Source organism: Dipodomys merriami, unplaced genomic scaffold (assembly GCF_024711535.1).
Source record: "Dipodomys merriami isolate MVZ:Mamm:240054 unplaced genomic scaffold, mDipMer1.0.p SCAF_44, whole genome shotgun sequence".
Classification (NCBI taxonomy): Eukaryota; Metazoa; Chordata; class Mammalia; order Rodentia; family Heteromyidae; genus Dipodomys; species Dipodomys merriami.
In genome coordinates this window covers 4,431,409-4,456,867 of record NW_027206002.1, presented here as the reverse complement: position 1 = coordinate 4,456,867, position 25,459 = coordinate 4,431,409, and the positions used below count along the sequence as shown (strand labels likewise).

Below are 25,459 nucleotides of genomic sequence, written 5' to 3'. Positions count from 1 at the left end.
GAGGTGCTATGTGCTCTGGGGTTAATTAAGGTGGGCACATCACAAAGATTGACATAGTGGCCAATTGTTGACATTAAACCACAGTTAGGGACCCTAGTTAGGGAGTAAGTGTCCCCTGGAAATGACTACAGTCTGAATTTTAACCCTGGCTTAAAAGTTTCCAAACTGGCTCCAAACCAACCCCTCAATATGGCCTCAGTCTGAAACCATAGACAAGAGCGCTCTCTCTCTCTCTCTCTCTCTCTCTCTCTCTCTCTCTCTTTCTCTCTCTCTCTCTCTCTCTCTCTCTCTCTCTCTGAGGGCCTTGTCTCCTCCTCCTCTTTCATATTCCTGATGCTGTCTCTCTGAGTTTTGGTTATCGCCACCTTCAAAGCCCACTCCTCATCCCCCCACCCGCCCGCCCGCCATTGCTATTGGGCACATTGGTCTCCTTGCAGAAGGAGAGGGTCCAACTCAGGGAAAATCAAGTCAAAAATGGATTCTTATATCTGTGCTCTGCCTAGACGGTGAGCAAGCTGGTGATCCAAGATGCCAACGTGTCTGCCATGTACAAATGTGTGGTCTTCAACAAGGTGGGCCAGGATGAGCGGCTCATTTACTTCTATGTGACCAGTGAGTGACAAGCCTGTCCCTCGGGCGGACCCCTTCCCCTGGGCAGGACTGGGTACATTGTCAAGAGCTGAGTTTGGGGAGGGAGATATCCAGGGTCCAAGGGACTGGATGGAGGGATACATTAAGAGATAATCACTATATGGGCCCTGGGTGCTGGTATGCTGGGTGGAATGGCACCTTCTCTCCTTCAGTCCTGAAGGTCGCTTCCTCAGGGGTACCTTTCTGTTTCTTAGAGCTCCATCTACCTCTCTCAACCTCCCATCCCTTCTCAGCCCTGGAATCTTGTGGTTTATGTGTGTATTTTCTCCCCAAAGGGAAGATCCAAAGTTTTCTCTGATTTTCAACCTCTGGCAAAAAGCTCAGAGGCCCAGGAGAGTCGACACTCACTGGGTGTAGGGGTTTAGATGAGGGTACCTCCAGAGAAAATATTTGGGGCAATGGTTAACCTAAAAGCACTGACAAGACACAAATGACTATCAAGAATGTGGCAGTGGTTTTTTTTTTTTAAAAAAGCTAATGAAGAAAGCATTTTAGAGAGAGGAGAGTGGTAGGGTATGGTCAGTAGCAAGAGGACCAGGGTTCCACGGAGTCTGGGGACAAGAGAACCTGTTGATCTGGGCTCCTGAGAGAGAAACAGACAACAGCCCAGGAGGGGCTTATCTAGAGAAGCAGAGCGAAATGGAGAGGCAGAAAGAAATCCTGTGAGGTGAGGCTGACTGCAGACAGCTCACGTGGGTCAGTGATGGAGGAAAGAAGAAGAAAGGGGCCTGGGTGGTTGAAAACCTGGGTATTCGTAATGCACACCCATGAGAAAGAACACCATGCATACCCTTGATAGAGATCTGCTGCATTGGAAGGCCCAGGGGAAGGAGGGAGCAGGCAGTGGGACAGGTGGACAGGTGAGCACACATCTGGAGAGTGTCACAGGGGTTTTTCTCCCCACACAGCCATACCAGATGGCTTCAGTATCGAATCAGAACCCTCTGAGGAGCCCTTAGAGGGTCAGTCTGTGCGCCTCAGCTGCCGGGCAGACAACTACACGTACCAGCATCTGCGCTGGTACCGCCTCAACCTGTCCACGCTGCACGACGCCCACGGGAACCCGCTCCTGCTCGACTGTAAGAACGTGCACCTGTTCGCCACGCCTCTGGATGCCAACCTGGAAGAGGCAACGCCCGGGACGCGCCATGCCACGCTCAGCCTCAACATCCCCCGGGTGGCGCCTGAACACGAAGGCGATTATGTGTGTGAGGTTCAAGACCGGCGTAGTCAGGACAAACACTGTCACAAGAAGTACCTGTCAGTGCAGGGTGAGGCTGGCTGGGCGGGGAGGAGCAGGAGGAGGAGCAAGAGGAGGAGGAGGAGGAGGAGGAGGAGGAGGATGGGGGGAGGGTCAAGATTCTCATCTAGCCTTTACTGCTTCCCCCTTTGCATCCACACTCCCCCCCACCCCAACCCCACTGCAGATGTGCTCAGCCCCCCTCTGCATGTTTAGTACAAGGGTCCCCATCTTCCCCCTTCACCCCAGTTTCCAGCCTTAGAGTACCCCACTCCCAGATGCCTTCTGCTTAGATCATTCTTTTGTGTTTTGTTGTGTTTGTTTGTTTTGGTCAGTTGTGGGGCTTAAACTCTGGGCCTGGGCACTGTCCCTCAGCTCTTCAGCTCAAGGATAGCGCTCTACCACTGTAGCCACAGCACCACTTCCAGTTTTCTGGTGGTTCAGTGGAGATAAGAGTCTTACACACTTTCCTTGCCCGAGGTGGCTTTGAACCACAATCCTCAGATCTCAGCCTCCTGAGTAGTTAGGATTACAAGCGTGAGCCACCAGTGCCCGGCTAGATCATTCTTTATCTCTGCCCCAGCCCTGGAAGCCCCTCGGCTCACACAGAACCTGACAGACCTCCTGGTGAATGTAAGCGATTCCTTGGAGATGAGATGCGCGGTGGCCGGGTCGCACGTGCCCAGCATTGTGTGGTACAAAGATGAAAGGCTGCTGGAAGAAGAATCTGGTAAGGAAGAAGTTGCCCCTGAGGCCAGCCAGGCCCAGGCACCTAGACCCCATCTAAGCTGGAACCTTTAATCCACCACCCCCTGGCAGGAATCGACCTGGCTGACTCCAACCAGAAGTTGAGTATCCAGCGGGTGCGTGAGGAGGACGCTGGCCACTATCTCTGCAGCGTGTGCAACGCCAAAGGCTGCGTCAACTCGTCCGCCAGCGTGGCGGTGGAAGGTCTGACCCCTCACCATCCCCACCCCAGGCAATCCTGGACCTACCTCCCACCCCAACCGGCTCCTTCTCCAGGGCAGCTCACTACAGGTCGTGCCCGCTAGAAGGCACGATTTCCGGCAGGTCCCGTCTTCTTACTCCCTCATACAACACCCGCTTTCTGCCCACTCAGGCTCCGAGGATAAAGGCAGCATGGAGATCATTATTCTCATCGGCACCGGAGTCATCGCTGTCTTCTTCTGGGTCCTTCTCCTCCTCATCTTCTGTAACATGAGGAGGGTGAGGTGCCTCCCCTGACGTTCCTGGGGTTCTTCGTGGGATCCCTCTTAAGCATCCCTACATCCTCCGCAGACCTCCTTGCATACCCTATCTGTCCTGGGAAAGTTCCATGTCCTCCATGCTGGATTCCAACAAGGAAGTCTCTTAGTCCCTCCTTTCCTTGATTGACATCTCTGAAGCAAGGGCTTGTGTATGGTGGGTGATGTTTTTGACTCCAGCCACAATAGGATGCCTGAATTAATAAGCTGTTCCCCACCCAGCCGGCCCATGCGGACATCAAGACCGGCTACCTGTCCATCATCATGGACCCTGGGGAGGTGCCTCTGGAGGAGCAGTGTGAATATCTGTCCTATGACGCCAGCCAGTGGGAGTTCCCCCGGGAGCGGCTGCACCTTGGTGAGACCCCACCCCCAACACACCACCACTACCCATCATGCACTGCCTGGCGGAGACAGCTTCAGCGGCCGCTGGGCCTGACAGACTGGAATGCCAGAAAGGCCTCCCTTCTCAGAACTTGTGCCAACAAGGCCCTCCTGGACTCCACCTGCTCTGACCTGTGCCATCTGGGCCTGAATCCACCCCCCCCCAAGAATCACCACCAGGGCTTCTAGTTCCCAGGCCCCTGCCCCCACCCCAAGGTCATTTCCTGCTGCTGTGAGCAGGGTGGACAGATCACACCTGCCTAGAGAGGATGCTGAGGCCTTCCTGTCTGTCTGTCCTCTCCCTCCCTCCCGCTCCTGCTGCTGCCTTTGTGCTTCCTGTTTGGCAAAAGAGGTTCCCCACCCCCCCTTACACACACACACACACACACACACACACACACACACACACACACACACACACACACACACACACACACACACACACACACACACACACACACACACACACACACACACACACCATGTTCCCTCCTGCACTTGACCTTTCCTTCCTGGCCCTTGGGACATGTCACCCCTGCTAGCCCACCCTTCTCCACCCTCCCCAACCCCCTCCAGCTCACCTGTCTCCACAGGGAGAGTTCTAGGCCATGGGGCCTTCGGGAAGGTGGTGGAAGCCTCTGCTTTCGGCATCAGCAAAGGCAGCAGCTGTGACACGGTGGCTGTGAAGATGCTGAAAGGTGTGTCGGGGAAGGCAGCCGGGAGAAGGGGCTGCCGTGCGGGGTGAGACTCATGGCACGGGAAGGGAAACTGAGGCTCAGAGTTAGACTCCTACGCAGAGTGGGAAAGTGGCGAGTATCAGACGCTGTCTTCAGCCTGAGGCTGGTATCTCAGGGAAGCCAAGAGGATGAGCTGTAGACCCTGCACTAGTGTCTGGAAATCCAGGTTGGCAGGGACTGTAGGAAAGAGACTGGTGGGTCCGCATCATGCTAAGCCCCCTGGTCTCCTCCAGAGGGCGCCACAGCCAGCGAACACCGGGCCCTGATGTCTGAACTCAAGATCCTAATCCACATTGGCAACCACCTCAACGTGGTCAACCTCTTGGGGGCGTGCACCAAGCCCAGCGGTACGAAACTGGGGTCTCCTGGGCGTAGAACCAGGTGGGAAGGGGCCACATTCTTGCGATGGCTAGGCCTGGGATGGGCTGGAGTCTGGTGGGACCGTGGAGGGAGAGGCTTGGTGGCAGGCAGGCAGGGTCAGCTCACGGTCCTGCGTCCTAGGCCCACTCATGGTCATAGTGGAGTTCTGCAAGTACGGCAATCTCTCCAACTTCTTGCGTGCCAAGAGGGACACCTTCAGTCCTTATGCAGTAAGTGGGGGTACCCCAGCGAGCTGCAGGGAGTTTTGCAGGGGGCAGGGAGGCTGGTGGGCATGCAGGTGGGCTGGGCATGGGAATGGGAGACCCCCCCCAATGGGGAGGGAAAGAGGCAAGACGTTTCCAGATCACTTTGTGCGTCCGCAGGAGAAGTCTCCTGAGCAACGAAGGCGCTTCCACGCCATGGTGGAGGGAGCCAAGACTGATGGGAGGAGAGCCGGAAGCGACAGAGCGCTCTTCGCCCGCCTACTGATGGGCAAGGGAGGGGCAGGGCGGGTTCCTCCTGTCCAAGAAGGTGAGAGTCTGGCTTCTCCCTTGCTTAATGCCTGATTGGCACGATCATCCTTGGCCATGAAGTGCCCTGGGATCACGGAGCCTGGGACCCTCCAGCCCCTTGTGGTGGGTGCGCCCTCCTGAGCTGAGGGGGAGATGGGAGAAATGGAGGAGGCTCCTCCTGAGCCCAGCCTCTCTCCTCTGTGTAGTGGAGGACCTGTGGCTGAGCCCCCTCACCATGGAAGACCTGGTCTGCTACAGCTTCCAGGTGGCCCGAGGAATGGAGTTTCTGGCCTCTCGTAAGGTAGATTCTTTTTTTTTTTTTAATTGAAAAGGTGATGAGCTGGGGGTGGGGGGAGAGGGCTTACAGTTACATAGGTAAGGCAATAAATACATTTGGTTTTAATCATTGTTACCCCAGCTGTCTTTATTTCCCACTTATCCCTCCCCACCCTCTCCCCGAGTCGTAATGTTCATACCCCACTTATTGTCAAGTGAGTCTCAATGTTGCTGTGGCTCACCCATTGTTCTGCTGTTTCTATAATTCCCTTTTCCTTCCACATAGTGCATTGTCTATTATGCAAAACATGAGGTACTCAAAACTAAGAGAAGTGAAGAAAGAAAAAAAATAGAGAAAAAAAGAATGAACTATATACAGGATCTAATGAGAATCTCTTGTTTCTATAAGTTGTAGTTCATGTTAATATGCTTCATTTGAGTTATTGAGATCCCCTGTTAAGAGTATCATATACATATTCTGGTTCTTACAAATGAGAGAGATCATGCCACTTGCTTTTCTTTGGGTCTGGTTTACTTTTTGGGTCTGGCTTACTTCACTTAATACACTTTTTTCCAATCCCACTTCTGGGAATTTACCCAACTGACCACAAACAAGGACACACCAAAGCCACCAGTACAACAATGTTCATCGCAGCATTATTTACCATAGCCAAGATACAAAACCAACCCAAATGCCCCTCAGTAGATGAATAGATCAAGAAAATGTGGTATATATATACACACAGTGGAATTCTATGCTTTCATCTGAAAGAGTAACATTGTTCCATTCATAAGGAAATGGAAAACTTGGGGGAAAATTATATTAAATGAAATCGCAAGGTAGATTCTTAACACCTGTCAGGCCCTCTGCAGGTGAGAAACCTGCTGGCATGTCATAAGTGTGTTCAGTCCCTTCTTCACCCCCTAGGATCAGTAGGAACAGGTCCCTAGGTCACCTGGCTAGTTCATGACAGAGCTGCAGGTGGAATGAATCCAGCCCATTTTCTGACTTTCTCTGCTATCCTGTTTCACACTGTCTCTCCTTGTGATGCACAGAAATCTTCCCCCCCAAAAGAACTCAAAGACAAAGACATCCTCTGGGCGCCGCTCCCCCCCTCCCCAGCTTGAGCTCCAGGCCTGAGGATCTGAGCTCATCCATCTCACTCACTGATCTCCCCTCATCCCTACCCAGTGCATCCACAGAGACCTGGCCGCTCGGAACATCTTACTGTCAGAGAGCGATATAGTGAAGATCTGTGACTTTGGCCTCGCCCGCGATATCTACAAAGACCCCGACTATGTCCGAAAGGGCAGCGTGAGTGCAAGCCACCAGGAGAAGGGGAGAGGTGGGAGGGTGAGACGGCAGGCCTGTGTGTCCCGCAGCAGATGTGGTGTTGGCTGAAGGTGACAGCGATTCCTTGGTCAGCCAGCTCATCTATCCAGTTGCTATGGGGGACTGACTCACTGCCCCTGGGAGCCCACCAAAGTCCAAAGGACTGAGCCTAAGAGGAGCATAGTAATCCTGTGAGCTAAGGCAACTTGGTTGTGTTTAGAGACAAGAGATGGAAACAAGGGACTACGGGTCCTCCCATTGGAAGTTGTATTCTGCGTGGTGCCTCGGTGCATTTGGTGAACACTGAGGGCTGGGCTACAGAGTATTGTCTGTCTGGAGATGGACAGGCTGGCCCATCTGTGTTTGAGGGAAGTGTCAGTCTTATCACAGGGCTCAGAGGCAGGAGGCTGAGCAGGGATCCACAGCTGATGAAGGGGGGTTCGGGCTGAGAACAGGATAGAGAAGGTTCCTTAGGGGAATGAGTAAGATGAGTCCAGGAGACGGGATGGTGGCGATCCTGCCCAGCATGTCCACTCTGTGCGACGTGCCCGTGTTTCTAACTCACAGGGATGTAGGGGCAGGTGGGGGTGGGGATCAGAGGTACATTTCTAGAAGCTTCTCTCTGAGAGCTGTGGGAAGAGCAGATGGAGGGTTCTGGTCTGGAAGCAGAGATCAGTCCGGAAGGGCAATGGTACTTAGGGCTACCAGGTAGAGACAGGTGATTGGAAGGATGCATGAAAAGGCCCCAGGGGGAAGGGTCGGGAGTAGCACCTGCTTCTAACATGGGTATCGGTGAGCGCACGGAGGATGTTTGTTGAGGTAGATGGTGAAAGCATTTAGGGACACATCACCTTGGGAGATGGGGCCAGTGACCCAGAGCTGCAGGAGCTGGCTGCGGTGCTTCAAGGGTAATCATCACGCTAAAGAGGCTGAGTCAGGAGGACTGCCAGTTTGAGACCAGCTTGGGCTGTGCTAAAAAAAAAAAAAAAAGGAAAGGAAAGAAAGGCAGACAAAAGAAAGACAGATGGAAGGAAGGAAGAAAGGAAGGAAGGAAAGAATGAGCCTGTAATCTTTGCTACTCAGGAGGCTGAGATCACAGTTTGAAGCCAGCTCAGGGCAGAAAAGTTCTTGAGACTCTTATCCCAATTAACCACTGAAAAGCCAGAAGTGGAGCTGTGGCTCAAGTGGTAGAATCTTGCATTGAGTCAAGAAGTTCAGGGACAGTGCCCAGGCCCTGAGTTCAAGCTCCAGGACTGGCACAAGGAAGGAAGGAAGGAAGGAAGGAAGGAAGGAAGGAAGGAAGGAAGGAAGAAGGAGGGAGGGAGGAAGGAAGAAGTGGTAGAATCTTGCATTGAGTCAAGAAGTTCAGGGACAGTGTCCAGGCCCTGAGTTCAAGCTCCAGGACTGGCACAAGGAAGGAAGGAAGGAAGGAAGAAGGAGGGAGGGAGGAAGGAAGAAGGGAGGGAGGGAGGGACAGAGGGAGGGATGGAGGAAGTGATAGGAGGGGAGGGAGGAGAAAGAAAGAGAGAGAGAGAAAGAAGGAAAGAAAGAAAGAAAAAGAGAAGAAAGAAGAAACAAGAGGGGGAGGGAGGGAGGGAGGAGAAAGGAAGGACATCCTCCCTCCTCTAAGAAACCTCAGGGAACAAGGAACTGGAGAGTCACAGAGCAGCGGCAGGAAAGACACCTTCAGTCCACACACAGAAGGAAGCTGTGTGTTTCTGTAATGTGTGTTGGGGTGGGGGGATCCCAGTGTCTCCCTCATCCCCCTCCTGGTCCCTCATGGAACACAATTCCCTCTGCCCTCCCCTAGGCTCGGCTGCCCCTGAAGTGGATGGCCCCAGAAAGCATCTTTGATAAGGTGTACACCACACAGAGCGACGTGTGGTCCTTCGGGGTATTGCTCTGGGAGATTTTCTCCCTGGGTAAGTGGAGGATGAGGTATCCTATTCTTATGACGGGCGGGAGGGTGTCCTGCTGCAGAAACCTTGAGCTGCGAGACGCAAGTGAGGCTGGTGTTGACTTCTGCTCAGCCTGGCCCAGCTTCCCACAGGCCTTTGCCTCCGATCAGGGCCACCCTGGCACCTCCACGACTCTGTGCCTGAGCAAAACCTTCCTCCCCCTGTCAGCCTCTAGCTCATTGTGGGTCCCAGTGGGAGCTTAGGGCTCTCTCAACAAATGCACCTAATTAATGCAAACCATGTATGGGAACAGGAAGGCCCCATAAGAGGCGGAAGGAAGCAATGAAAAGAAAAACGAGATAGCACCAGGTTGCCATCATGACACACACTGTTACTGCAAGTAAAAGGGCAGGCGAGACTAGGGATGCTTGGGGGATGAAGGGGAGGTGTATAAATCAGAGGGGCTAGGAAGGATTGGGGCTACACAAAGAGGGGTGTAGGGTAGGTGTAGATCAGTGGTGATGGAGCATGTACTTAGCATAAGCCAGGCCATCCCAGTGCCATAGATGGATGGACAGACAGACGGATGGATGGATGGATAGATGAACAAATGGATGAGCAGATGGATGGATGAATGAATGGACATGTAGATGATTGAGTGGACGGGTGGATGGATGATGGATGGATGGACATATAGATAACTGGACAGAATGGATGGATGAATGGACAGATGGATGGATGGACAGCTGAATGGATGGAGAAATGGACTGGGTTAGAGACAGTGGTCTCAGAGGGCAGCAATTCAGAGTGAGCACCATGCAGGCCTAAGGCCCACGTTGCTGGAGAAGGGAAGGGTGTAGGCAGGGCAGGGTATCAGGAGACGCAGCTAGAGGTAGGAGCGGCTTTGTTGAAAGTAGCTTCACAGACTCCACAGGCTGAAGCTTCCACTAACAGCCCTCGCTGATATATGTTGGGTAAGGGGATGCTCAGGGCACCCATAGCAAACAAGTAGCCTTGTCCTCTTTTAACCCATTGGAGAACTAGAGCCCGAGGAAAGGAGCGACCCACCCAGCCTGCCCTCCCCCCACCCCTGCCCTAGGGCTTCTTTCTCCTTGAGGGGAAGAGAAAGACAGGAGGGAACAGGACAAGGGGAAACGGAGGCTGAGCCTGGGCGCTCATCCCCCCCCACCCCTGCTTTTTTTTCTGTCAGGGGCTTCCCCATATCCTGGGGTGCAGATCAATGAGGAATTCTGCCAGCGACTGAAAGAAGGTACCCGGATGAGGGCTCCGGAGCTGGCCACTCCCGCCATGTGAGTGTCTTGGCTGGCAGACATGTGTGGGCACCAGGGAGGGGGGAGGGGTAGGGGTGGAGCCTGGGGACAGGAGGCAGGCAGGTAGGAAGAGGGGCACACAGGTGTAGAACAGTCAAGCACAAGTAGAGGGGTAGGGACTTAGCCATGGTGGGGTCGGGGAGTTACGGAGACGGAGCCTGGTCTGCTGTAGACAGAGCCTCTTGCTCCATCACTGACTGCCATTAACAACCCCTCTCCACTCCAGAGAGTCTCACAGGCCTGACCCTTGTCCCGGGGGGACACACAGATAGTCACATGACCAGAAGCATGATGAGTACAAACAGGGGTAACCTGGGTGCTCTAAGGACACTTGACAGCGTCTGGGGGGGGGGTCACCAGAGGGGAGACTGAGGTCGGACTTGGAAAAGGAGTGAAGACAGCTGGAGATGGGTTTCCCCGGAGAGGCAGGAGCAAATGCTGAGACCCAGCGTGAGGTGGGCAGAGCAGGGGGGTCGAGGGATGGGCTTAGTCTGCTTCGTGCTCCTATAACGAAGTACTTGACACTGGGTACTTTGTAAGGAAAAGAGGTTTTAGTTAGCTCATAGCTGTGGAAGTTCAAGAGCAAGACAGCAGCCATGAGCCAGTTCTGGTGAGGACCTTCTGGCTGCAACACAGGATGGCAGACACAGTACGACAAGAAGGCAAGGGGCTGGAGGGGACAGGCTCGTTGCGTGAGGGCCTGGTCTTTGGAAGACTAAATGACCTTTGTGAAACCTGACTCCCACTGCACAAAACCCCAGCATTAACCCATTCATGATGACATCTAGCACATGATCTTTCCAGGGAGTACCTTCGAGTCACAGGCAAACCATCGGGAGAGGCGGGAGGGTCGGGGTGCACCCAGACTACAGATCAAAAGCCACGTTCACCCTGCAGACGCCGTATCATGCTGAGCTGTTGGTCTGGAGACCCCAAAGCAAGGCCTGCTTTCTCAGAGTTGGTGGAGATCCTAGGGGACCTGCTTCAGAGTGGGGACCTGCAGGTGAGCATCATCCCCACCCTGACCCCTTCACCCCCGGGTCTTGGCCCTGGCTGTCCCTCCAAGCCCTTCTAAATCCTGCCCATGTCTCAGCCACCAGGCAAAGGTCATGTATCCTCTAAGGCAGCCCTGTCTCCCTGGCTTTCTTGTGTCTAAAGCCAGGTGCCAATGACACCTGCCTGTAGTCCTAGTTACTCAGAAAGCTGAGACCTGGAAGATTGGAGGCTGAAGCCAGCTCAGACAATAAAGTCTGGGAGACTCCATCTCCAATTAGACAGCCAAAAGCTGTGCTGAGAGCATGCCCCAGCTGTGAGCAAGCAAGCTGAGCAACACAAAGCCCTGGGTTCAAACCCAAGTCCACCAACACTATTTAAATTTTAACAACAACAGGCACAGTGACTCACGCCTATAATCCTAGCTACTCAGGAGGCTGAGATCTGAGGATCAAAGCCAGCCCAAGCAGGAAAGTCCATGGGACTCGTCTCCAATGAACCACCAGAAAACTGGAAATGGCGCTGTGGCTCAAGTGGTAGAGCGCTCGCCTTGAGCTGAAGAGCTGAGGGGCAGCGCCCAGGCCTGGAGTTCAAGCCCCATGACCGACAACAACAACAAAAAAGAGTCCACACCAGTCCTTAGTGCAGGAAGACAGGCCGATCTCTCACCTGGTCTTTTCCCCTCTCCCTGCCAGGAGGAGGAGCAAGACTGCATGGCCCGCTGTGGCTCCCAAAGCTCTGAGGAGGCCGGCTTCCTGCAGACGTCCACCACAGCCCTGCATGTGGCTGAGGCCGAGGCAGAGGACAGCCCTCCCAGCATGCATTGCCACAGCTTGGCTGCCAGGTCAGCTGCACCCCCCGGGGGGTCTGGGAAAGAGAGCTGGTGGAGGAAGCGGTTTGAAAAGCAGTATAGTTCATCTTCTTGAGTCATCAAGGAAGAGCGGTGTTGCAGTGAGGCGAGAGGACGCTGGATGACGTCACTGGGGTTAGGGGGATGCCCTGGTGACCCAGGGAACCTGGCGGCTCTCCGTCTGAGGTTTAAACCTCTGTGCCTCCTCTCTGCCTGCTGGGATCCTTGTCCATTCCCCATGGCTGTAACAAAATGCCTGAGGGTGGGTACTGTATAGAGGAAACAAAACTTACCTTTCAGCTAGAGAGAATGGAGAGTGTAACCTGCTTAGCTCTAGGGAAGGACTTGGGGCTAGCTTAATACCAACCCACTGTCTTGAGCTAACAGAGCTCTCAAGAGAACTACATTAATCCTTCCTGAGGGTAGTACCCCAGGACCTAATTACCTTGCCCTGAGCTCCTCCCCTTCAAGGTTCCACCCCTTCAACACCGCCACCCCCAGGAGCAATCTAGCAGCACATGAGCCCGTAAAGGGGTACCCTGAAGCCACGTCCCTCTTTCACTCAGCATAGGCCCATTTTTCTGGCTGGAGGACCAAGTTGAAGGGGCGGGGTTCACCCCCAGAAACCCTGGGAGCGGGAGCTGGACACCCCTAGGCCCATATTCAGAAGTGAGACATCTCTTGAGTTCCCGGAGGGCTGGGCTGGAGGTCTCTTTGTTCTTGCTAGTTTAGACCCCAGAAGGTGGCTTTGTCCCACCTGTGCCACTGAGAGAGCCTTGGGCAGAGCATTCTGGGCCGGGCCTGGGGCGGCCAGCAGGCCGATCGGCCACTCAGCTGCTCCTCTGTGCCACGTCCCACCGCCCCTCACCCCTCCCCTTCACTTTGGAGCCTTCCTGGTGCTCCCGGTGGTTTTTCTGGCCCCTGCATCAGAAAGGAAACACAGTCCTGGAGGAGGGAGGACAGGGAAGCGCCCTGGGTCCTGGGCTGGCGTGGTGGGATGTGCATCTGAAGCAGGACGCAGGGAGAGGTCCAGGCCTGACACAGGCATCCCTTCCTTACTATGGAAGGACGTGCCAAGAGGCCCGTCTCTGGAGGAGAGGAGGCGGCTCTCAGGAGACCAGGATCTGTGCTCTTCTTCCCACAGATACTACAACTGTGTGTCCTTTCCTGGATGCCTGGCCCGAGGGGCTCAGACGGAGGGTTCCTCCAGGATGAAGACGTTTGAAGAATTTCCCATGACCCCTACCACCTATAAAGCGTCGGTGGTAAGGGAAGGAAGGAGAGACGTGTTCCTTAGAGTAGGACTGAGGGAAATGCACAGGGATCTTTTTAACCTATCTTTTTTTTTAATTTTCTAATTTTTTTGTCAATTGTGGGGCTTCAACTCAGGGCCCGGGTGCTGTCTCTGAGCTCTTTTTGCTCAAGGCTAGCGCTCTACCACTTTGAGCCACAGCGCCACTTGCAATTTTCTGGTGGTTCACTGGAGGTAAGAGTCTCACAGACTCTCCAGCCCAGACTGGCTTTGAACCACAATCCTCTACTCTCAGCCTCCTGAGTAGCTAGGATGACAGGTGTGAGACACAGGGCCTGGTTTATTCTATTTTTATACATGCAACAGATTACTTGAACCCTTCATCCATCTTCATTCATACACTCCTCTGTTGTAAACTCCATCTCCCTCCCCCCTCCCACACACACCCCCATCCCCACTAGAACCTGTTTTACTTTAATGTCACACATTATTATTTTCAGCCTATGTTCATTACACCAAGGGGCTTTATTAGGGAGACCAGCTGCCTGGCAGGACTGCTTCCCATAAGTCCATTCTCTCTGCACAGGACAACCAGACAGACAGCGGAATGGTGCTGGCTTCGGAGGAGTTTGAGCGGATAGAAAGTAGACATAGACAAGAAGATAGCTTCAGGTAAGAACTTGTGGAACTTACACCCCTACAAGGATTGGGCATGGCCTGTGCTGGGAAATCCTTGAGCGGGGTTTAGCGAGGGAAGCTGGGAACTGACTGTGTCTTGTCAGTCTTATTCAACACCTTTTGTGGCCAGGTACTAGTGCCGGTGGCTCACCCCTATAATCCTAGCTACTCAGGAGGCTGAGAGCTGAAGATCATGGTTCGAAGCCAGCCCATGCAGGAAAGTCCATTCATCTGTAATAAACTACTCAGAAACAGCCAGAAGTAGCACTGTGGCTCAAGTGGTAGAGTGCTAGCCTTGGGCAAAAGAAGCTCAGGGACACAGCCCAAGCACTGAGTTCAAGCCCCAGGACCGACAAAAAAAGAAAAAGAAAAAGGAACATGAAAGAGTTAAAGGGCTGGGCGCTGGTGGTGGCACGCCTGTAATCCTACCTACTCAGAAGGCTGAGATCTGAGGATCCTGGTTCAAAGCCAGCCCTGGAAGAAAAATCCATGAGACTCCTATCTCCAATAAACCACCAGAAAACAGGAAGTGGCGCAGTGGCTCAAGTGGTAGAGCGCTGGTCTTGAGCTGAAGAGCTGAGGGACAGCGCCCAGGCCCAGAGTTCAAGCCCCATGACCAACCAAAAAAAAAAAAAAAAAAAAAAAGAGTTAAAGGTCTACTGAAAATATCCACCAAGTTGATGCCCACATTGCTCTTTAGATGGCATGACTGAAACGTTCTTTTTCACTTCCAAGTCTGTGAGGAGAAAGAGGAGGGGTTTATCTGTCCGGGTCCCCCCTGGTTTCCACTAGCTCAGGGTCTCCCATGGGGAGTCAACTCTTCCTCATTTCTGGGTGGCGTTGCTCTTCAGTGAACGCTCAAGATGGCAGATGGCATGACTGCAGTGTGATCTAGATAAAAAGAGATCCAGGCTTATCATTGGCTATCATGGATGAATAGCAGCATCCAGTGCTGTCCATCAGCCCCTAGATAAAGGGCCGCCTGGTCCTCAGTGGCAGTTCCACGAGGAACATGAGTGGAAGAAGGTGATGAGTCTGACAGGGCAGAATAAGGAAACCTGGGAAGCCACATCCTTCAGTTCTGTCATGTAGCTCTGACAAAATACCTGAGTCTGGGTAACTTGTAATGAGAAGAAATTCATTAGGCCTGTGATTCTGGAGGCTGGGGAGTTTATATATATATATATATATATATATATATATATATATATATATATATATATATATATATATATATATATATATATATATATATATATATATATATATATATTGGTGCCACCATCTGCTTTTATGATAAACCCTTTCTTGTAGTAATGACATGGATTTGTTAGGCAACCTGACTGCGTGACTAATTTTAAGGTCCCACCCCTACACACCTGTTGGCTTGGGAACTGAATCCCCAACATTTAAGCTTTGGGGAACACATTCAAACAATGATACTGTCTAAATATGCCCCCTTTTTTGCCTGGGGAACTTGCTATTCATGCTGTAGGAAATTCCAACAGGAATAATCATGCCTTGGAAAAATAGATAGATATATAAGCATTATCCATGTGAAGTTATTATAAGACTAACACAGGAAATTAGAATGAAAACGTCACAGTAGGACATTCTTCAGAAAGGAAAATTAACACCGTGTGCCAACAAGAAAGAAATACATCACAAAACCAACAGCTGCACCGTGAATCAGAAGTTAACTAATTCAGAAATAGAAATGGACAATTGTGAAGATACAAAATGGCTAAATGCAGGAAGGAAAAATAAAATAAATTCTCTCACTGTGTCTGAAGCATAATGTCAACGTAACCAATCATACAGCGTAGGTCATAGAGAACAGTCCCAAAAAGAAGAAAATAACATGGGAACAAAGATGTGAATGTATCAAACCTAGAAGATGAGAAGATATATAATACCTATAACATGGGAGCCCCTGAATAGGAAAATGCAGTGGAATGAAATCACTTGCTTCAACTTATATTCAAGATAACACTCACAAATAAAAGAAGAGCTGAATCTACATATTGGAGGGATGCCAAGGAAAATATCAAGCTCTGGAGACATATCTAGAACTATTTGGCTTGAGAAAGAGAGCAAGAATGAGAAAGAGAGATTAGTATCAGGATTACCTCAATGGCATGTGCCAAGCAAAGCAAGAATAAATCAGTTATTTCCAAGAAAATTCATCATGGGAACTAAGGATTTAGCATGGTGGGGCAATCAGCAAGGCAGGGAGGGGGTAACCCTGTGGAGATCACGGCCATGGTGAGAAGCTGGGTTTAATTACAGGAGCGATGAAAGCCACAGGAGGGTGTGCTCAGAGGAGGTCCTCATACCATGTCTAATTTAAAGGATCTCTCTGAAGATTGGGTCCTGGGGAGACAGTACTGGAGGCAGAGACCTGCCGGGGTGGTTGTGGGGGATGTTATTTCTGATCCTGCAATGATGGTAGGCTTCCTGACAAAAGGCCACGGGGTGGGAAAGGTGTCGGTGGACATTTCCGTAGTAAGAATGGACAGGAATTCTGTCTGTGGGTGTCACCTCTTTCTTTTTTTGAGTTTTCTGTGAGATATGAAAGCTGCAGAAAAATCAAGGGCAGCAGCTTAGGTGTTTGGCTTAAGTAACTGAGTAAAAAAACAGATTGCTCAAGATAGGTAGGCAAGCTAGAGACCTCTGGGCATAGGAATGGCCATATATCCAAAATAGCAATGAGCAGGGAGAGTCCTCTAGACCTCAGAAAAATTGGGTTTTAGAAAAAATGGGTCCCCTGGAAGCCAGAGAGTATCCAGAAATGACAGACAGACGGACAGACGGACACACACACACACACACACACACACACACACACACACAAATGTGTTCATTCAGGACATTGCACCTCTCAGCAAGTGGCAACAGAGGGCGCTCTTCTCATGATGAGCCAGGAGAAAGTGCCCCCACTCCCCCACCAGTGGCATGAGAACTAGGCAGGTGCATTCAGTGTAATGAAGCAGAGGGGTTGTTGTTGTTTGTGGGGGGCAGGGGTAGGGGAATGAAGTCAAACATTTTCATGGTCCTGTGTCTAGGTTTGGGGCGGAGGGATCCCCAGTGAGTATCAGCTCCCCTGGCTTGTGGTTTAAGTCCAGGCTGTGGGTGTTTCCCAATGTCTCTGAGCAGGCGTCCATCCTCCAACTGTGTCTTTGACGATTCTATTCAGAGCCTGAACCGGCTCCAGTCTCCTCTGCTGGCCTTACTGACCTTCTCCTCTGTGTCTCAGCAGCTGTAAAGGACGTGGCCAGGATGTGGATGACAGCCGGGCACACCCTGACCTCCAGGGGAGGCGGCGGAGGACCAACCGGGGTGCAGGACAAGCGGGCCAGGGGTTCTATAACACGGAGTACGGGAAGCTTTCACAACCGTGTGAGGAGGCTGGCCACACCCCATCGGGGGGTGCGCCCTTCTTCACAGACAACGGCTACTAAGGCAACACTGGCAACACCTCCTTGTCCCTTGAGTTCTGACATCTGGGGGGTAGGGGAAGAAGGGGACATCCCTGCCAAGGGTGAACAAGAGGGTTGGAGATCCAGGCTGGGAATTCATCTCCCCTGACACCAGCCTGGGAGGTGTTTCCTCTTCCTTCTGTACAGCTTCTATAGCTGGGAAGAGCCGGACGTCAAGTTCAAGGGCTCCCCTGAACTCTGCCACAAGACCTGTCCCAGGCCACCCTTGGCTCTATCTCTCCTTCAGATTCAACCGCCATTTAGCTGGTCCCTAGGCTAGGCACTTCAAGGCCTCTGCAGTAGCTCTTTTGTATCACTGAGTGTGAGCCACGTGGTTCCTGTATTCTGTATTCCTGTATGACACGCGCGGGCGTGAGTGAGGCTGAAGAGTTGCAGAGTGATTGAGGTAGAGCTAGATTTGAGCCACCATCTTATAGTCCTTTTTCCAGCGGCCGCCCATCCCCATGGAGAAGGACTAGAAGCAGGTGGCTCTCTCTCAAGCGTTGAAGAGAGCATACCACATTTCCATCCCAAGGTCACCCCAATGAAGAGTTGGGGACCGGGGTGGGGTAGGGGAGGTTCCTCTCCTGCATGAAACTATGGGAGTGGCCAGGCCAGGGACCAACCCTTGTTGGACATTGAACTCAATGGCATCTGAATTGGCTGAGAAGCTCATGGGGTAGCTTTTTGTATGGGACCAGCCAGTTACAAAGCATGAAGCAGTCTCCACCTCGAGAACTGAAGAACAGATCCTTTTTATTTTTATTTTTTTCAGTTAGAAGGTTAGAGACTATTTCAGCTGCTGTGAAGAATTTACTTTTCAAAACTTCAGGTGGAAGGGAAGCCCCATGAATCTAGATTTTGTTTGTTTGCTTTTTGCCCCCCAAAGTCAGAGGCCTTCAGCACAGACACCTCAGTTAGCACCTGTCTCTTTTTGAGAAGGCTCCTTAGCTCTCACCTGGCTGGCCAAGAACCTAAAACCCAACTCGTTCTACAGCTGCCCTGTGATTCTTTCCCCTTGTTTCCCCTTGTTCCTGGGGACCTCCGTGTTCTCAGAGAGACAAATTCCAATGGTTTCACTGAGGAAGGCTTCGAGTGTCACAGAGAACAGTTACCCCATAGCACTCTTCTATCCAGGGGCATGCCTGTAGCCCTTTAAGGACACTGCTTTCTGCCTTCCCTTTGCCTGGGCTTGCATCTTTGTCCTCAAAGTGGGGAAGGGCCGGGAGGCCCCTCCCTCCCCCTGGAGTCACTCTGCCCAAACCTCCCAGCCATCTCCCAACAGGAAGATCTTCATCTCCATCAGTAACAAGGAGATGGTTCCTCCCATCGCCACAAGACGTTTGCAGGACAGACGTCCATGCAGCGAGCAGGGACTTGCTAGAAGACCCTCCCTACCGAGCGTGTTGTGATGCCATGAATTCAGGGATGACCGTTGGGTTATCCACCCACACCCGCCCTTTCCTCTGCATGCCACCAGCCACGTGGGACTTGCATCAAGGCTTAACAGAGACTCAAAGGACCAAAGCCACCCATGTGGGTGCAGGACTTAGCTTGTCCTGTGGTGTATACCACTTGTTTGTGTTCCCCTTCCCCCTCCTGCCATATAACTATACCCCCCCCCAAAAAAATGTACTGGGGAAGAAAACTTACTATGCCTTTGTAGACAATGTTCTCTGAAAAGATTTAAAATATTTAACAGAAGATAATAATAAATTGATGCCAGTCTTTTGAGTTACAATGAGTGGATGGTAAATGGAGTGACAACTGTATTTGTTTTGGAGTGGGTTTTTTTTTCTTGTCTGTCATGGGGCTTGAACTCAGGGTCTGGGTGCTGCTCCTGAACTTTTTGCACTCAAGGCTAGTGCTCTACCACTTTGAGCCACAGCACCGCTTCTGGTTTCCTGATGGTTACTTGTGGATGAGTCTCATGGACTATCCTGCCCCAGCTGGCTTCACACTGCAGTCCTCAGATCTCAGCCTCCTGAGTAGCTAGGATTACAGACGTACATGAGCCACCAGCACCCAGACACAATTGTACATTTTTTATCTAATCTCCCTCCTAGTCCAATGGGAGAGTAACCAAAGGAAACAACAAGGAGAGGTGTTCCCTGGGTGAATTTCTATCCTCTGATCAGCTGCCATTCCCCAATGGGGACAGCAGAGGGCGCCTGGTCCCTGCTTGCAATCTTTGCAGGGCTTTCTGTCACCAGAGTGGTGGCAGCCTTATGGGATGTGTGTCTTGTGGGTCTGGTTGTGTCCTCAGCAGGCTGGCCCACTAGCTCAGGGGTGGCCACTAGAGGGCAGCAGCCCTGTCACGTGGACCAACTGGACCCAACCATCCTAGCTATACAGGTTGGTCACCAGTTCTCTAGGGCATCCAGGAGGCTAACAAAAGGCAAGAGCCAGAGATTCCCATGCCCTGGATTGCATACAGCACCTTCTGGGCCTTCCCAACCCCTTTGGGGCTCTGCTCTATACTTACAACATTGATTTTGCTGTTGCCTAGCCTTCTTTTCGATGTTCTGGTGGGAACAGCCCTGATTCAAAGAGTCAGCTGTGGTGGGGTTTGTTTTGTGGTGTTTGCTTCTACAATAAATCTAAGTCTGAATATGAAAGGACTATTTATGCCCAGGCAGAAATAGGTAAAAATCAACTCCATGTTTCTTTGGCCACTGCTGCCTTGGTCCCTCTTAGAGCCCTGGGGACCCACGGAAGCCTTCTGGGAGAAGCCTGGGAACAAAAGCAGGGCTTCTACCCCTGAGACTGAGTTGGCATTCTGGTTTGGCATTGCCGGCTGCTGGCTCATCATCCAGAGAGGACACTTCTGTAAAACAATAGCCGAGAAGAGCAAGGGTGTGGTGACGTGGTTATTTGAATCTGGGGCACGTTTTGGCCGAAGGCAGAAAGCATCCTTTGAATTTCAGCCATTGCTTCAGCTACGTGGGTCAGCTTTCCTATCATGCTCACCAAGACCCTCAGCCCACACGGGAGAAGCCTGGCTGATGGCACCTTTCTACCCTCTCTACTGCAGGGTAGTAGAGAGGAGGTCCCTGGATGGGGAAAGGGCAAAAGGAAGTACTTGAAAAAGCCAGATCAATATTGACTAAGATAAAGACACTGGCAGAGGGAACACAATACACTGGTGACACTGCCTAGCACTCCAGGGCTGAGATGGCTAAGCTATGAGGAAGGAGGAAGGAGGCTGAGGGATGGCAAAGATCCATAGTGACCCCCTGAACAAAGCACCCCACCTCTATGTGCCAGGTAGGGAAGCCAGGGCATCTGGGAGAGATTCACAGCACCCCTACTCTGGGCCTGCCCCATGGCCTGAAGTACCTCGCCGGTCACCAGCCTGCTACTTGTGCTGAGGCTGGAGAAAGTCAAGGGTCCTGCTGCAAGAGCTTCTTGAGGCTCATGCCTGTCATCCTAGCTACTCAGGAGGCTGAGATCTGAGGACTGCAGTTCAAAGCCAGCCCAGGCAGGGAAGTCCATGAGACTCTGATCCCCAATAAACCACCAGAAAACCGGAAGTGGTGCTGTGGCTCAAGTGGTAGAGCACTTGCCTTGAGCTGAAGAGCTGAGGGACAGCGCCCAGGCCCAGCGCTCAAGCCCCACGACTAACAGAAAGAGAGAGAGAGAGAGAGAGAGAGAGAGAGAGAGATTCTTGACACCCAAGAGACCCTGCGATACTGCCCCCTTGTCCTTGTCATGAACACTGAAGCTGGAGAAAGGACAGCATCAATCTCTTGGCTAGAATAGGGCATCTGAACCAGGAAGACTTCCCTAGAAAGGACAGGGGTGGCTGGCTGTATTGGTTGGGGACAAGGGTCTACCAGGAGTCCAGTACTGTGGGAAGGCAGCAGGTGCTGGCTGACCCCCACTCAGGGTCATCCATTCATCCCCACTTTCTTCCGGGAAAGGAGCTCTGAAGGAATGAGGAAGCCCCAAGGCCTACAACTCTAGTGAGAGAAGGGACGGTGTGTGAACAAACACCACCACAGACACACCCTGTAGCTGAGTCACTACACCCTAGAGGTCTAAGGAGCCCCCAGACTAAATTGACCACATTGAAGTACAAGATGGTGTGTTCTGGTAGAAAAAGCCAAAGGTCTCCATTGAGGAACTACCTACCCCTGTCCATACCCTCTAGTCAACTCGCAGGCTAGCCAGCAGATGCCTGGTGTGAAGGCCTAAGAAAACTGGCCCTCCTTGTTTCTCACAAAGAGATGGAATTGGGGTTCACACCCACCCACCTCAGTTTGCTTAATCATTTATGTCACTGGTATCAGAAAGAGTTCCAAGATGGCAGAGCTCAGAGACGGAGATGCTGGTTGACCAAGAGAAAAGAGAAAAGAATCACCTGGAGCCTCAGGATGTTGGAGGGCCGCTGCATGGGCACCCCGTGTTGAAGTTCCAACTCCATGAGTTTATGGCAGCCATGCTTTGAGCCCTAGGTCAGCAGATATGGTGTAAGGTAACTGGGAAGGGAGGGGTGGCAGGGGGAGAGTGTGCTGGCCCTTAACCCAGGCTGGGATCTGGGATGGGAAATGGGAGTTTGGCCATACCCTAGGAGAGCTTTTCAAAGAAGGAGGCTAGTTTGTGAGTCTCCAAGGAGAAAGGCAAGTTCTATGCTGAGCTGGGCCTGGGCCTCTTGAGTTCTGCTGGCGTTGCTACCTGGGATAACACTGAGAAACACAGCCTGGACAGCCTGGCCTTGGTGCTTGTTGAAATCACTAGCCATGATCCAATGGAGGTGCAGGCAGAGACACTGCCATTGGCTGATTGCTGGAGCCTATTAGTGTTCCTTTGTGTGACTGTGATTAAGTGAATCCTTCTGAGGAGAGTCTCCTGGATGGTCCAGGTGGACTGTAAATGCAAGCTCAAGCAACTTTAAGAGGAAGACAGTAAGATGAAATCTATATAGAAGAGCTTGAAGCCAGCCAGGCGCCAGTAGCTCACACCTATAATCCTCGCTACTCAGGAGGCTGAGTTCTGAGCATCACAGTTCAAAGCCAGCCTAGGCAGGAAAACTCTGTGAGACTCTTATCTCTGGTTAATCATCAGAAAACCAAAAGAAGAGCTGTGGCTCAGAGTGGTAAAACACTAGCCTTGAGGACAGGGCCCAGGCCCTGAGTTTTAAGCTCCATGACTGACCAAAATAAACAAGCTTGAAGCAGAGATTGGAGAGATGTGGCCACAAGCCAAGGAATGCCTGCAGCCACGAGGAGCTGGAAGAGGCTGAGGATGGATTTTATTTTTCCCCATAGAGTTTCTACAGAAAGCTCAGGTCTGTCAGTATCTTGTTTTCATCCCAATGTCGAATTCTGGCTTGCAGAACTCTAACCAAATAAAGGTAAGTGGTTTTCAGCCATCACGTAGGTATTGATTGGTTTCAGCAACCTCAAGAAAAAAAAATGTGTATCAAGACAAGATCCCCTGGCTCTACCATGCAGGGTGATTGCAAACACACCCGCTGTTCATCTCTGTGGAGGGGATCATTTGGAGAGCCAGTGTGGGTGGAAGGGTAGGTCCTTTATGAGAAGACTTGGGCTCTGTTACTACCTAGGAGATTGGGACAAGTCTCTTGGCCTTCTCAGGGACACGATGACTTTAATGTCAGGATGTATTTTGGGAATTCAAAATCTTGGGAGCAAGTCCTGTAGACCTGTGACGACACCATAAGCTGATAGGAAGCTAAGGCCTGAACCATACAAACTACCTTGAAGATCAGCGAAGGCTTGCGTTATTTCTATGGTTTCTGTTGGTTTCTTTTCAGTACCAGGAATCAAACCCAAGTCTTGTTTATTCTAGGCCAGAATTCTAGGCTTGTTTTTGCTATCACTGAGCAATATTCAGGTTCAAGGAAGGTGTTTTTGTTATATAAGCTGGGCATGCAACAATCTACCAAGGCCGAAGGCTGTTTTAATGATAAAGAATGCCAGGAAAGGATGCAAGGAGGCCACAAAACTAAAACCAGGGCACCAGGAGCCGTGGGGACACAGAGATGGCTGAACTCCCATCAAGATTGCCTCTTGGCTCACTGGAGTTGTGAGTCGCTCCTGCGTTTCTCTGCAGGCAGTTTTTCTCCAGTATCTCAGCTGGCATGCTGGAAGGCGGGCCCAAGTTCAGCTCTCCTGAGCTCTATGCAATCTGTTCACTTTGCAGGGCTGCTGGAGGAGAGAGACAAGAGTTGGCAAAGTCCCTCTCCTCTCCTCACGGTGGGGGGACGATTCCCACCAGAACTTGTGTTCTAGCCTTAGGCAGGGTGGGGTGCGATCACAAAGTCCAGGTGCAGTTCGGGGTGTGTCTCTTGGGGACAAAAGCACAGACAAGCCTCGGTTCCTGGTCTCAGGACAAGGACTCAGCACTTCAGCCCAGGACCACTGCCAAGAGGAAAAATAGCCAAGATCCAGGCAAAACGGTGTGACAAACTTCTCAGGACCCACAGGGTCAGAGTGAGCATGTGGCCAGGCCTCTCCCTATTAGCTGAGCAAACAATGCATTTGTCAGGAAGATGGGGCGAGGCTTCAGCCTGAGGTATATGAAGCCCGCGGGGGGACCAGGTCCCAGGACCAGGCTCTGAGAAGCAGGGGAAGCATCTGCCATGAAGCTTGTCGCCGTCTTCCTGGTGCTCTGCATGGCCCTGCTGGGTGACTTGGGTGAGTGCCCCCATGGCACAGGGCAGCCATTGGAGAGGGAGTGGGTGTGCGAGCCGGGAGGCTCCTCAGGAGAGTTGCCCAGGTGGGAGCTTGTCTGCTTGTGCTGGCAGGTGACGCTTTCTTCGTGGACTCGGTGGTGAAGCCTGTGGCTGAACCTGTGGCTGCGCTGGCTCCGTCTGCGGTGCAAGCGGCGGTACCCAGCCTCCCTCTCAGCTCCTACACCCTCCTCAAGATGATCCTGGCCAGCGTGGGCATCCCGGTAGAGCACCTCATAGAGGGTTCTAGAAAGTGTGTCACTGAGCTGGGCCCCGAGGCTGTAGGAGCTGTGAAGACACTGCTGGTAACACAGGCATCCTGGGCACCCCTCCTTGCATGGGCACCGTCCCTCAGCCACCCCCAAAGTCCTTCCAAGTGCTGTCCCGGTCCCCAGTCCCACATCAGCGGAGTCCTGGGGGCAGTTAGATGTGAACTGGTTTGACTGAACTGTGTGCGCACATGCGTGGTGGTGATGGTGTGTCTACAGTATGCTCCCATGGGAGGCCACCACAAGGCCAGGGTCCCCAGTCCCAGCACCCATCCCCAATCCTCTGCTCCACATCTCTCCCCAGTGCCAGCAGCCATGACTTCCCGTGTAACCTCAGGTGCCTAGGGCCTTGCCAGTTCCTGGTGGTGGCAGGGGTACACTCAAGCTTGGCTTTCTTCTCCTCCCCAGGGGGCCCTGACATACTTCGGTTGAGCGGAGGCTGGGGCAACCCTGCCTGAAGACAAGATGCCCCCCTACCCCCAGCCCAGCTGCCCCATCCTGCTGTGAGGCCGTCCTCTCGTTTCTCAATAAACATGGCTAAATGCAGCGTAGTGGTTGAAATTGTCGTGTCTCCAAGTCCAGGCTAGGTAAGACTGGTGCCAAGAGCAACGCACTGTAGAGCACAGGTTGGGCTTTTTTTAGGGGGGGACTCACACAGATCCCCATCATGTTCTAGATCCATTGCTTTCTTAACCGTATGACTCCACAAAGGCTTAGAAAGGCTGAATCTTGGAACCTGGTTCATGGTAGTGCTCTAAAATACAACTTAAAAGTCGCCACTAGATTGTGTATACTCTTGTAGGCATAAGGTGCATGGGGCTTTTTAGGGTGGGTCTTCAAGCAATTATGACTAACATAGCAGTATCTGTAAATCTTTTATTTCCAAACTAACCAAAGCTCTACAATTCTGATTGTCTCACATCTCCCTGAGTACCCCTCAGAAACTAAGAGGTTTAACTACACCCAAGGCTCACTGAAGTGGCTCGACTAGGCCCCCTTCCTCTCTTCATGTTGAAGGCAAATTAGACTAACTTTGCCAGTAAGGCTGGAAATGGCAGAAGCAGCTCTTCAAATATGCCTTAGGGTCATACTAATAAAGAGTAATAACCAGTTTCTCATGGTAGGTCCCAACCAATTTTAAAAAGCTTTAGGGTAAGATTTATAGAATGATTTGACATTTACCATTTGAAGAAAATGAGAAAAGACATTTCTTTGACTTGGAATGTTAAATGTGCTGAAGAAAATAAATGAGTT

At 51.9% G+C, this 25,459-nt stretch overlaps 2 protein-coding genes across 3 annotated transcripts in view; both read left to right on the top strand.

The window, feature by feature from the left end:
* The window catches only part of Flt4 (fms related receptor tyrosine kinase 4), a 43,368-nt gene extending 24,388 nt beyond the window's left edge, over positions 1 to 18,980 (top strand). Inside the window, exons 12-30 of one of the 2 annotated variants that reach the window (XM_069993855.1) lie at positions 504 to 612; positions 1,560 to 1,922; positions 2,475 to 2,621; positions 2,711 to 2,842; positions 3,012 to 3,118; positions 3,379 to 3,514; positions 4,134 to 4,238; positions 4,511 to 4,624; positions 4,779 to 4,867; positions 5,021 to 5,168; positions 5,356 to 5,450; positions 6,618 to 6,740; positions 8,569 to 8,680; positions 9,867 to 9,966; positions 10,885 to 10,990; positions 11,676 to 11,824; positions 12,975 to 13,095; positions 13,669 to 13,754; positions 17,020 to 18,980. In XM_069993855.1, coding sequence (XP_069849956.1) covers positions 504 to 612; positions 1,560 to 1,922; positions 2,475 to 2,621; positions 2,711 to 2,842; positions 3,012 to 3,118; positions 3,379 to 3,514; positions 4,134 to 4,238; positions 4,511 to 4,624; positions 4,779 to 4,867; positions 5,021 to 5,168; positions 5,356 to 5,450; positions 6,618 to 6,740; positions 8,569 to 8,680; positions 9,867 to 9,966; positions 10,885 to 10,990; positions 11,676 to 11,824; positions 12,975 to 13,095; positions 13,669 to 13,754; positions 17,020 to 17,221 — 2,544 coding nt within the window. In that variant the 3' untranslated portion in view covers positions 17,222 to 18,980. Of the gene's footprint in view, positions 1 to 503; positions 613 to 1,559; positions 1,923 to 2,474; positions 2,622 to 2,710; positions 2,843 to 3,011; positions 3,119 to 3,378; positions 3,515 to 4,133; positions 4,239 to 4,510; positions 4,625 to 4,778; positions 4,868 to 5,020; positions 5,169 to 5,355; positions 5,451 to 6,617; positions 6,741 to 8,568; positions 8,681 to 9,866; positions 9,967 to 10,884; positions 10,991 to 11,675; positions 11,825 to 12,974; positions 13,096 to 13,668; positions 13,755 to 17,016 lie in introns of both variants that reach the window. The other variant, XM_069993854.1, reaches the window with a different exon arrangement.
* Positions 18,981 to 23,797: 4,817 nt separating this feature from the next.
* Positions 23,798 to 24,751, top strand: Scgb3a1 (secretoglobin family 3A member 1). Its single transcript, XM_069994016.1, has 3 exons — positions 23,798 to 23,901; positions 24,012 to 24,241; positions 24,614 to 24,751. The coding sequence occupies exons 1-3, from the start codon at positions 23,847 to 23,849 to the stop codon at positions 24,635 to 24,637; spliced, it is 309 nt and encodes a 102-aa protein (XP_069850117.1). The 5' UTR covers positions 23,798 to 23,846; the 3' UTR covers positions 24,638 to 24,751.
* The last annotated feature ends 708 nt before the right edge of the window (positions 24,752 to 25,459 follow it).

Coding starts and splice junctions, on each gene's coding strand:
- Scgb3a1 (XM_069994016.1), top strand. CDS start 23,847: ATGAAGCTTGTCGCCGTCTTCCTGGTGCTCTGCATGGCCCTGCTGGGT. Junction 23,902..24,011: donor GGCCCTGCTGGGTGACTTGG/GTGAGTGCCCCC, acceptor TTGTGCTGGCAG/GTGACGCTTTCTTCGTGGAC. Junction 24,242..24,613: donor GAGCTGTGAAGACACTGCTG/GTAACACAGGCA, acceptor TCTCCTCCCCAG/GGGGCCCTGACATACTTCGG.